The 11,214-nt window shown below is 55.3% G+C and overlaps 4 protein-coding genes across 4 annotated transcripts in view; all 4 read left to right on the top strand.

Moving 5' to 3' along the window:
• SDRG_03949 (hypothetical protein) overlaps positions 1-603 on the top strand; it is a gene marked incomplete at both ends in the record, with an annotated part of 828 nt that extends 225 nt beyond the window's left edge. The window contains one exon of the mRNA XM_008609598.1: positions 40-603. Within this exon, the coding sequence (XP_008607820.1) occupies positions 40-603 (564 nt within the window). The remainder of the gene's footprint in view (positions 1-39) is intronic.
• A 1,444-nt stretch (positions 604-2,047) lies between these two features.
• On the top strand, positions 2,048-6,031 carry SDRG_03948 (hypothetical protein). The gene is made up of 11 exons (XM_008609597.1): positions 2,048-2,325; positions 2,371-2,636; positions 2,686-3,311; positions 3,366-3,531; positions 3,578-3,823; positions 3,872-4,042; positions 4,087-4,444; positions 4,493-4,693; positions 4,747-4,933; positions 4,981-5,335; positions 5,378-6,031. Exons 1-11 carry the CDS (start codon positions 2,089-2,091, stop codon positions 5,916-5,918), a joined length of 3,354 nt encoding a protein of 1,117 aa, XP_008607819.1. The 5' UTR covers positions 2,048-2,088; the 3' UTR covers positions 5,919-6,031.
• Positions 6,032-7,277: 1,246 nt separating this feature from the next.
• On the top strand, positions 7,278-8,160 carry SDRG_03947 (ribonuclease T2 family protein). Its single transcript, XM_008609596.1, has one exon. The coding sequence runs from the start codon at positions 7,388-7,390 to the stop codon at positions 8,030-8,032; it is 645 nt and encodes a 214-aa protein (XP_008607818.1). The 5' UTR covers positions 7,278-7,387; the 3' UTR covers positions 8,033-8,160.
• A 1,273-nt stretch (positions 8,161-9,433) lies between these two features.
• Positions 9,434-11,214, top strand: part of SDRG_03946 (hypothetical protein) — a 3,873-nt gene continuing 2,092 nt past the window's right edge. The window contains exons 1-6 of the mRNA XM_008609595.1: positions 9,434-9,861; positions 9,923-10,132; positions 10,185-10,433; positions 10,485-10,547; positions 10,607-10,770; positions 10,965-11,044. Of these exons, the coding sequence (XP_008607817.1) occupies positions 9,438-9,861; positions 9,923-10,132; positions 10,185-10,433; positions 10,485-10,547; positions 10,607-10,770; positions 10,965-11,044 (1,190 nt within the window). The 5' untranslated portion in view covers positions 9,434-9,437. The remainder of the gene's footprint in view (positions 9,862-9,922; positions 10,133-10,184; positions 10,434-10,484; positions 10,548-10,606; positions 10,771-10,964; positions 11,045-11,214) is intronic.

Genomic DNA, 11,214 nt, shown 5'->3' with positions numbered 1-11,214 from the left:
GTGGTGTTTCTCGACGACTATGTCGGGTCGACGCACAAGACGGGCGGCACCAACTGGCGTCGCGAACGCGACCTCCAGCTCGAGTGGTTCCAAAGCGACTTGGGTCAAGTCGACCGAAAGAAGACGCCGTATGTGATTGTCGTCAAGCACAATCCGTTCTACAACACGTACGAGGACCACCAGTGCATTTGTGGCTCGACACGGTTTGAGACTGAAGACGTCGAGTCGTGCTGGGGCGGCGACTACACGCGCGCCAAGTCGGAGCCCCACTGCGGCCTCCAGGCCAAGTTGGAAGATGTGTACGCTCAGTACAAGGTCAACGTGGTCTTTGCGGGCCATGCCCACGGCTACGAGCGCTCCAAGCCCGTTTTGAAGAACAAGGTCGACCGGAACGGCGTCGTGTACGTGACGACGGGTGCGGGTGGGCGCGGCCATGCCGGCAGCCGCATCGATTCGATTCCCGATTGGTCGGCGTTTGCCGAAGGTGACGTCTACGGTGCGTCACGCCTGATTGCGACGCGTGAGAAGATGCAAGTGCTCTGGTTCAGCGACGACGACACGACGACGCCGCTGGATTCGTTTGAGATTGCGCCGTTGCAGTAGAGCGCTTATGATGCGCCGTGTGTGCTGATGCCACCTGCCATGTACTGTGCCAAGTGGAATGTGAATATATGTTGCTTCTAAAGTCTTGTGGTCTTCCATCGTTGGAGCCCATCACGTCTGGTGTTCGCCTCCCGATCGGGCTTGGATCCAAAGCGAGGATGTGATTCGCTGAAAAGAACCAATCAGACTGCCAAACGCTTTTGGTGGACCAATTGGATGCCAGCTGTATCATACATGTGTTCGATATCATTGGAATTGTATGCTCGGACACGTGATTTGTTTTAAACACAAGCATATGGTGATCTTTTCAGGGACATAGGCGGCAAGTTCAGCAAGCGACAGTATTGCTCAGAGCCTCGCAGCAGCTTTGAAGCGCCCGTGCCTTAGATCTCTGACGCTCACAAGAGCGCAGAATGTCTCCATCAGCACCGTGTGCTCTTGGGAACGCGGTAGTCTTTCGTTGCAACCAGCAACTGGTCGGGTCGTTTTCTGATTGCTACGGGCCGCCATCGACACGGTTTGTGCGTTGCTCAGAAGGAAAGAAGGGACATCAAGTTGTTTGACGTTTGCTGAAAGGGGCAACTGCGCGGCTGTCGCAGGCGTTGTGGCCAAGTGTTTGGCCATTGGAGTTGGTACACTGACTGTACGTGGTTGGGCGGGTTTTTCTTGCTACGCAGCTCGACAACGCTGCACATATGAGCGCCAAGATCGTCGTGAGCGACGTACATTTCGCTGTTGTGTGTTGCCTGCGAGAACTCTATCGGGACGTTTGTTGGCAAGTGCTTTGTCTGCAGAAGTCCCCAGGTACGAAAATAACCCTGCGCTTGGACCATGCCCAGTCGCCGCCGCACCAACGACTGTAGCTTCTTGATTGCTTCCGTGCTCAGCCTTTGAGAGGAGTGAACGATGAACCGGTTCGCGTACCATTGCCGACATCTAACTGCACAACACCAACAACTTCACATGCTGTGTGCATGCACATTCTAGGCAACGTCAACACCAAGACCTCATATATATTTGCGCTGCATTGTCGACATGGCCGTCCAAACACAGTCCCCGATATGTCCTGGTCCACTCACACTGGTACTGAGTATGCACCATACCGTAGTAGAAGTGAAGTCTGTAGTAGAGTTCGACTGACTGCATGCGATCGAGCCTTGCCCCTGCGACGACGTCGTACGAGCCTTCGCCGAGCCGACTCCCATGCTGTTATACCATACCGAAGAAGCAAGTCAATTATAGAAAAAGGTTTATACACGCAATGGTGGCATTCTCCGCCGCAACCCTGGCAACAACCGCCAGCGCCAGTTTCCCGCGAAATTCGCTTAACAAGTACATCCCGCCTATCATCTTCGTGTTGCACCTCTAAGTCCGTCTGTCGCCACTCAGGTTCCGGTAAAGTGCGCTTTGCCAAGTAAAAATACGAAACGTCTCGCTTAAGTGCGTCGTCGAAAGGCGGCAGGTTGGTCGCAGTCGCCGGACGCCATGCACTCGCCACTCTTGACTGCGAATTCCGTCCCGGACGGAGAAGCCAGGATGGAGACTCTGCCACTGGACCCAATGACCGGCGCGACGACGTACGATGCCACGCCCGACCCGCTTACGCTGGTCGCCAACGCCAAGACGGCGGCGACGCGCCTCGAGAAGGCGCCGACCGTCCACGTCGTCCAAGTCGACCGCGTCAAGCAGTGGTTCTACGAATTCAACCTCTACACGATCGAGGTAGGCGCTCTTCGGTACCTGTCGACTCAAGCGCGTGTGATCTAGCTGCGCGTCGACGGCCTCGTGTGGCGCATCCGCACGACCACGCATCGCATGCTGCGATTGCATCTGACGCTCCAGCGCGTGCTCCGGTTCTCGCAAATCTTTACCTTTCCGTCGCGCTTGCTGGGCTACCGCAGCGTGACCATGGGCGCGTCGTCGATCCCGATCCTCGAGCGGTACCTGACGTCGCTCCTCGCCCACGACAGCGTGCGCAACCACGACAAGATGCTCGAGTTTCTCGAGCTCGGCGCGCTGCGCTTCAGCGCCGAGTACGCCACGTCGTTTTCTCTATGGGTCTCAAGTTGGTATCGCATATAGGTACGGCCACAGCATCATTGAAGGCTGGGTCAAGATGCGCTACGTACCGTCGCGCAAGGGCACGCTCCACGGCCGGTCGAGTTTTGTGGGGTTCCACTTCACCAAGGACAACTTGATTCGCGTCGCTGAGATCCTCCTCGTGCTCTTCTTTTGCGTCGCGATCCCGATTCTCTCGTTCAAGCTCTGCGTGCACTTTACGCACGCCGGGTCGGTCGTCATGCTCGATGACGAGTACGTCGTCATCGCGTCCCTCTTCTCGGTGCTGCCCGGCATCTACTTTATCGCAATTTGCTACCAGTACCTCCTCCGCCACAAGCGCTGGATGGTCGTCAAGCCCACGTGCGTTGCGTTCTTTGACGATTTAAACGACACGGAGCCGCGCGAAGTCATTCTCTTCCAGCCGCACGTCGCGGTCACCAAGAGCTCGCTCCTCAAGCACGGTTTGCACTGGATGGTCGACGGCCTCCATGTCGTGACGCCCGGCGCGCTCCTCGAGATCGACATGAAGAGTCACCCGAATTGGCATCATCTTGAGACGATCCTCGTCGACACGATGAACGCGTGCGAGTTTACCGACAACGACACGCACCGCTACACGTCGTTTGCGCCCGAGCGCCCGGCCGTGGGTATGTCATCGTGACAGAAACGTGCGATGACGTGATCGGCATTTCTATTTTTAGGTTCGGACATGATGAGCATGGCGCGGCACCTCGTCGATGGCGCCGAGACGTTTGCCAACATGGTGACGCACCTCCGTCTGGCAGAGAAGCAGGTGTTTATCTCGGGCTGGTGGATCACGCCCAACTACCCAATGCTGCGCGGCGACGAGCTCACCAAGCTCGACAAGTATCGTGTTGCGAGGTTTGGACATGTTGTCTGATAGTATCGGTAGCGTCTTGCTGGACATTGCGGTGCGCGGCGTGCAAGTGTACATTCTTGTGTACAAGGAGCACCGGATGTTTCTTCCGAACGACTCGCTCTTCACGAAAGACCATTTGCACCAGCTCCACCCGCGTATCCACGTGCTCCGGCACCCGGACTTTGTGTTGCTGCCGCAGTACTGGTCGCACCACGAGAAGATTGTTGTGATCGACCAGCAAGTCGCGTTTGTGGGCGGTCTCGACATTTGCCTCGGCCGGTACGAGTGCCCGACCTGGTATTCGAGTGGTCAACTTGTCCTACTTAGGTATGACAACCCGTCGCACCCGCTCGCCGACACGACGCGCAACCCGCTTTTTGTCGGGAAAGACTACTCGAACCCGCGTCTCAAGGACTTTACCGACGTCATCAACGGCGATACGGACCTCGTTGACCGCCAAACGCAGCCGCGCATGCCGTGGCACGACGTGCACTGCCGGTCCAAACCGAATCAAAACGACAACTTGTCTGATATCTATGTAGCCTCGAAGGTCTAGCGGCCATGGACGTGGCGCGTCATTTCATTCATCGCTGGAACTTTACTCTGCAGAAAAAGTACATTGCGATGTTCAACCGCCGCCGCCCCAAGTACCGCCGCCCGGCGCTCCTCCCCAAGGTCCACGTGCCGAGCAAGGGCCTTCAGCGCTCGGCGAGCCTCGAAGACTGCGAGACCGGGACGATCGCGCGCTGGATGCCGATGGCCGAGCCGTATGCGGCCGCGTGCCACTGCCAGATCGTGCGCAGCATGAGTCCGTGGTCGGGCGGTGTCAAGACCGAGCACAGTATCCAGAACGCGTACATTGCGATGATTACGGCGGCGCAGCACTTTTTGTACATCGAGGTCTGTCCACTTCGATTGGTTTGTCATGCTGACACTGCCTGGTGGTAGAACCAATTCTTTGTCTCGGGCTTTGAGAACGACATGAGCGTCTCGAACCGCATCCTCGAGGCGCTCTACAAGCGCATTCTGCGCGCGTTTGAGCAAAAGGAGACCTTCCGCGTCGTCGTCGTGCTGCCGCTCATGCCGGCGTTTGAAGGCGCCGTGACATCCAAAGACTCGTCCAGCCTCCGCGCCGTCATGCACTGGCAGGTACCTCAAGGTTCTTGTGCTTGGACCATGTTTCATACATGTGTACTGCCTAGTACACGACGATCTGTCGTGGCGGCAACTCGCTCATCGAGCGTTTGCGCGCGAAAATGCCCGACCCGCACAAGTACATTGCGTTCTTTGGTTTGCGGCAGCACGAAGTACTCGCGGGGAATGCGGTCACGGAGCAGATCTACATCCACAGCAAGCTCATGATTGCCGACGACAAGGTCACGATCATGGGTATGTCACGCTGACAAGCCTACGTCACATGACGTGATCGTGATTAGGCTCGGCCAACTTGAACGACCGCAGCATGTGCGGCGACCGCGACTCGGAGATTGCGGTCGTGCTCCACGACAGCGAACTCGAGACGGGCGTCTTTGATGGCAAGTGCTTTTGTGTCGGCAAGTTTGCCCACTCGCTCCGTCGTCGCTTGTACGAAGAGCACGTCGGCACCGAGCTGCCAGACCCCGTGAGCGACGAGGCATGGGCGACGTTGACGGCGGTCGCGCACGGCAACACGCAGATCTACGAGCGCGTCTTCCGCTGCTTCCCGACCGACTCGTTCCGCTCGTATTTCGAGATGAACGTACCGGAAAACCACTTGTACGAAGACGTGACTGTCATCTACGAAAACCAACGGTATACTCTGCTTCGTCATCTGGCGCTCATGCAGGGTCATAGGTATGGCTGGAAGGAAGGGTGGCAGCCCGCGGGCCTCCACGGCGGCGAAGTAGCGTCGTGGTCGGACGAGGTCGGTGCGCCCTTTGAGGACTTTCAGCCCGACCCGTCGTCGTGGCAAGTCGACAAGACGCTCGGTGCTGGCGACCGCAACGGCTGGCAGTATGCGTTCACATTCAAGAAGTTTCTGACCAACCCGGGGAAGGCCCGGGCCGAGTCGCTTTGGTACCGCTACGTGCGCCGCCGCCGCTGGGTGCTCGTGGCCGCCCAAGAGCGCAAGCAATTCCACCTCGGCCGCCAAGAGTCGAGTACGACGGACCGCGACTTGCGCTCGATCTTTCGCCAGCCGTCGGCGCGCGTCATGTCCTTCTCGGAAGACGACCTGCTCGGGCACAACCCGCAGCTCCGCGAGATGATGCAGCATGTGCCCCCCGAGGTGCACGAGCTCAAGAAGGTGAAGGGCCAGATCGTCGAGTTCCCACTCCTCTTCCTCTGCGAGTGCGATTTGCGCCCGATGATTTTGCCCAAGAATCTCTTCATCTAAGTCGACGATGGAGCGCCGACCAGGACATGGCGGCATGCATAACAAGTACATGCGTATCGTGTTTACGTGTGCTTCGTGCAAACTTGGCTCTTTCAATGGCATGTCGAGCGGACTACGGTGTTGCAGTACGGAGAGTGTGGTAGCTCCCAAGCAGCACTGCAGCCCACTTCGTACGCCTATATCGTCGGCCGTAAGCGACGTCCGTCCCAACACGCCCGCGGTGACCGAAGGAAGAAGAGCGCAACTGGTCGTTCGTTGAAGTCTTGCCACTGATACCATGATGCGACACGGCTGTGGGGCGTCGACTGTGACACCCGAATCTGATTCTGTCACGCACAGTTGAATTGCGTCATAACATTGAGAAACCGAAATGCCATGCAGTGAACCCGTCAAGAATCGCGATTCGACCCCGAATCTCGGACGCGCAACAGGCGGTGTACGCAGTACGCATGCGACACGATCTGATTTCATTTGTTGACGATGATCGCGCTGGCCTGCACGAGCAGTTGGCTCGTTGCGCCACCTCGCATGCGATATCCTCCATGCCATCACTCACCACACTCGGAGAGCCCCTGTTTAGGCTCCAACCCTCCCTTGCAGACAGTTTTGCATATAGCCTTTTCCATCGGATTCCACGGCCAAGATTCCCCGCTGTGTTCCTCGAAGAACCCGAGATGACGACAAACCCGCAAAGCCTCCCACAAATGTAGGACACGCAGCCGCCCCTTGGGTGGTGCATCCACATCAAAAGTGACCTTGCCATAGAAAGGACAAGATGTATACTGAACGCGTACCTTGGAGCGAGCGACTGCCACCCAATGCAATTGCTAGTCGCACACCAGTCTGGTTGGCACAGGATGTTTTGTCGTTGACTGAGAATCTGAGAGATTCAAGGCCTCAAGCGAGCCACCGGGGTGGGTTCGACACCCGCAAACAGCAACCCACGACCAAAGGAATCCCAGCACCGCGCCATCACGGGTGGAATGTAAGGAGGCGAAGTACTCTTGTACTGGTACTGGTACCTGTGGGGCGTCCGGGACATGCTTGGAAGCCAAGACGCGTCCCACCCTTGTGGGGGCACAGGCATCAACGAGCTCGCTGCGTTGCTGCAAAGCAGGGCCGCCTCGACTCCGCGCTATCGGACCGACAATATCAGATGTTGCAGTCGACTTGTCTGATTCCGGGCTTGTGTTAATTGTAGGCAGAACAGTTGGCGACTTCCATAAGGTTGGGATACTTCAACGGCCTTTCCCCCAACCCCTTCCCCGAACGTGCAAGCCAATCAGAGCTTGCGTACTGGCTTATAACCCGTGCTTCGCCTACGAAAAACGTTTTGGCTGGTTCGGCATCGGCGATCGACTCAGACGGTCGCTCGATTTTTGTTTTCTTGGTTTTTCGTATTGTTTTTGGCGAGGATCAAAGGCTCATATTTCATTTGTCCAGGCGACCACCACCACACTCGATCCACCATGAAGGCGACGCTCATCCTCGCTGCTTCGATCCACGCCGCTGCCGCGTTTGATTTCTACCTCCTCGCGCAAACGTGGCAGCCAGCTTTCTGCTCGACCGGCAACTTCCCCGGCTGCGACCAGCCGACGGACTTTATGACCAACCACTTGACGATCCACGGTCTCTGGCCCGAAAACACTGATGGCTCGTACCCGTCCAACTGCGACCCATCCAGCGCGCTCTCGCAAGACACGATTGATGCGATTGGTATGGACGCCATCAACCAGTACTGGCCCGACGTCAAGACCAACTACGGCACGGACTTTATCTCGAACGAGTGGGCCAAGCACGGAACGTGCAGCGGCCTCGGCCAGCTCGACTATGTCCAAGCGGTGATCGCCACGGAAAAGAAAATTGGGACGTCGACCATGATTTCGGGCAACGCCGGCAAATCCGTGGCCGCGAGCGCGATCCGCACGGCGTACGGCCAGAACATGGTGTCGCTCGTCTGCAAGAACAGCGTGCTCTCCGAAGTGCGCACGTGCTGGAGCGTCAACACCAAGACGGGCGGCGTCGGCAGCCAAATCGCATGCCCGAGCGCGATTCTCAACCAGGACACGTGCAGCCGCAAGAACGGCAAGGTCATTACGATCCCGAGCTTCTAGACGCTCGAGTGTTGAGAGCATCGTCTCTGCTTTGGTAGTGTCGACAATATGTACTACACTTTTTGTAACTGTTGTACACAATGATATTCTGTGAGACCAAATATATGTCGACGATGAATTTTGCCAGAGTTTCCTTTGGCAGACTCGATCCGGATCCGGATAAAGATTCAGCATTTTTCAAGATACGCGATCTTGAAGAGTCACACTGACCCCGCCAATGATGGAGCAACGCGGTAAAGTTTTGAAGCTGCGTCAAGGCAGACCTCGACGCGCATACCCTGCGCATAGCTACAGTAGCGAGGCTTCCATTGGGAGTAGCTTCTAAACGGAGTATCCGGCCCGCTATTGCATTCTTGAAGCACCTGGTACTAGTACACGAGCAGAGAGCCAAGCAAGAACACAACGACACAGCACCTTTTCGAGAGTTGTATATATATCGATGAGAATGGATACGATGTACTACAATTGCTCGCTCATAACATGTGTCATTGCACTGCCGTGGTGTCAACCTGCCATGAAAAACGTTAGACTTTGGCGGCCAGCTCAGCGTAACGCACCTCAAGCTTCAAGTTGCATATAGGTCGCAAGGCATTGATGACTATCGCGAGACAGTTCCCCAAAGTTTCCGAAATTCGATTGGTCATTTTATGCACACCCTAATCGTCCACGTAACTTCACGATACGAAAGAAACCCGCCATAACGGCGCTACTCCAAGAAATACAACCACTTCGCCGACCACGGACACGCTACTGACTGACGGGGCAACACAGTGTATCTGAGCGTTGGAATCACTGTGTATAGCAGACATTTTTGACCTCGTAACGGTAGTATCAAGGCCATGTACGTACAATATTGTACCTGATGCACAAAAGAAAATCACAATCGCACTTTAAAAATGGTACCAAGAGCTCCACCCGCGTCCCAGCCTCTCCACAGGTTGAACACAAGCGTTATAAGACAACAACGACCCACTCAAAACCACTTGCATAGAGTTGGACATGGGGACGCTCCATCCTGTCCATTTTACGCAAAAACCCGCGTCGTTTGACGTGGACGTTGAGATAGTAGCATTACATCCCCGTTATATCCGGTCCAAATACGCCGCCCGGTGTGTCTCTAATCATCATGAATAACTCCGGCACCACCACCAACAACGTCCTATACGATCGCCATGCTCTCGCTACGACGGTAATCACTTTAACTCTAGATAGACAATTCTCCGAGTCGATCGAAACGTGTTCGCAGCACCTGCGTGGCATCCTGAAAGCCAAAAACCAGGAAATCAAGAACGTCATTTTGATTTGAGAAAGGTCACCCACGTAGCAAATGAATGTCACCACATGACGACGTTACTACTGTCCTCAAGTCTCGCACTTCAATCGAGCACATTTTGCAATTGACACGATGCTCCGCATCACGCTCCTTGCCTTCGTTGCGTCGACTGCGCTCGCCGCCGAGCCCATCAAGATCAACGGCTGGTACTCGTGCAACGCCAAGACGTTTGCAACGCCCGTCCCGGACACGTCGGTGACCGCGGACCTCCCAGCCTTTAGCACGTCGGCCTTCTCGGCCGACACCAACGTTCTCCGATCTGTGCTCCGCCCCATCGATGCGACTTCGATTCAGAGCCTTGCGTTTGCAAGCACCAGTGCGTCGTCAGCGACCACCGAGTGTGCCGAGTTTACGCTCCCGCTCTGCTATGAAGGTGCGTGCAATACCGCCGGTTCGATTCCCGTCTTTGTCAAGCGCATGCGCGCGACGAAGCGAACGTCGTCTACCAAGGCGCTCTGGTTTCTTCAAGGCGGCCCTGGCGCGTCCTCTGTTGCGAGTACGTCTCTTTGTTTAGTCGTCCTATCTTTGTGTGGTGACTAACTAAACTGGGATTGTAGTGGAGTCGCTCATGACGCTGCTCTACTCGATGCTCAACGGCGCTGTCGACGTCTATACGATGGACCACCGAGGCACGGGTCGCAGCTACAAACTCACGTGCTCAGCGTCCCAGATTGAGACGTCGGGCAGTCCCACCAAAGGCCAAGTGCTCAACAGCGTACTCTCGACGTGCATCAAGGACATCAACATTCAGATTGGCGCCAACGACAGTACGTCTCGACACTTCTGACGACCAGTGATGGCATTGATGTATACCTCTAGCCAAGGCGCTTCGGTCCTTCTCGACGACATCGGCAGCTATGGACTTATCGACGTTGATCTCAGCGACCGAGAACGCCAACACGTTTGTGTATGGTGTGAGCTACGGCACGTACCTTGTCGAGCGCTTAATGCAGCTCGAAAATGCCAACATCAAGGGCTACATCCTCGACGGGATCGTCGCCAACTCGGGCAGCAAGGAGAACAAGCTCACGGTCTTTAACGACTGGGACAAGGAAGTCGACGAAGCAGGTATTTCTATCGCTGAATTTGACGAATGGGTGATTGACTCGTCTGTTTTAGCGCAAACGTTTGTCGATTTGTGCAAAACGGATACGTATTGCAGCAGCAAGTTTCCGACGCTGGGTACAATTTTGTCATTTCTATCATTGGCTCTGTACAAATACTAAACGAAATCGTTGTAGACCTGCGCACGACCATGGTGACAATGTACTCGACGATGGACCGGAACCCCAAGAGCTCCAAGTGTGCAATGGCACTCTCGTCGTCATCCAGCACACCGTCGGCCGTGCTTCGGTCGCTCTTCTCCGACCTCCTGCAAAGCCAGAGTCTCCGTGCTCTCATTCCGGTATCTATCTATATATTATCTATCTATCTATCTATCTATCTATCTATCTATCTATCTATCTATATATCTATCTATCTATCTATCTATCTATCTATCTATCTATCTATCTATCTATCTATATATCTATCTATCTATCTATCTATCTATCTATCTATCTATCTATCCAATTCGGTTATATTCATTCTCCACCATAGGCGCTTGTCTACCGTTTCAACCGCTGCAATCAAGCCGACATTCTTGCGATCGCCAACTTTGCCACTCAAGTTCAAAACATGTAAGTACCATTTGTGCTATGCGACAGGGCATCTTATATTTTACTGTCTAGGGGCAACACGCAGGACGAGTCGGACGGTTTTGAGTCGACAATGCTGTACAACCTCATTGTGGTGTCGGAGCTCTGGCGGACGCCCACGGAATCCTACGACACACTCAAGCAAACGTTCA

Source organism: Saprolegnia diclina, assembly GCF_000281045.1.
Source record: "Saprolegnia diclina VS20 unplaced genomic scaffold supercont1.9, whole genome shotgun sequence".
NCBI classification, from domain to species: Eukaryota; Oomycota; class Saprolegniomycetes; order Saprolegniales; family Saprolegniaceae; genus Saprolegnia; species Saprolegnia diclina.
Note: the sequence above shows the minus strand (reverse complement) of the source record. Positions and strands in the feature narration are given on the sequence as shown.

Coding starts and splice junctions, on each gene's coding strand:
- SDRG_03948 (XM_008609597.1), top strand. CDS start 2,089: ATGCACTCGCCACTCTTGACTGCGAATTCCGTCCCGGACGGAGAAGCC. Junction 4,043..4,086: donor TGGCACGACGTGCACTGCCG/GTCCAAACCGAA, acceptor ATATCTATGTAG/CCTCGAAGGTCTAGCGGCCA. Junction 4,934..4,980: donor CGACAAGGTCACGATCATGG/GTATGTCACGCT, acceptor GATCGTGATTAG/GCTCGGCCAACTTGAACGAC.
- SDRG_03947 (XM_008609596.1), top strand. CDS start 7,388: ATGAAGGCGACGCTCATCCTCGCTGCTTCGATCCACGCCGCTGCCGCG.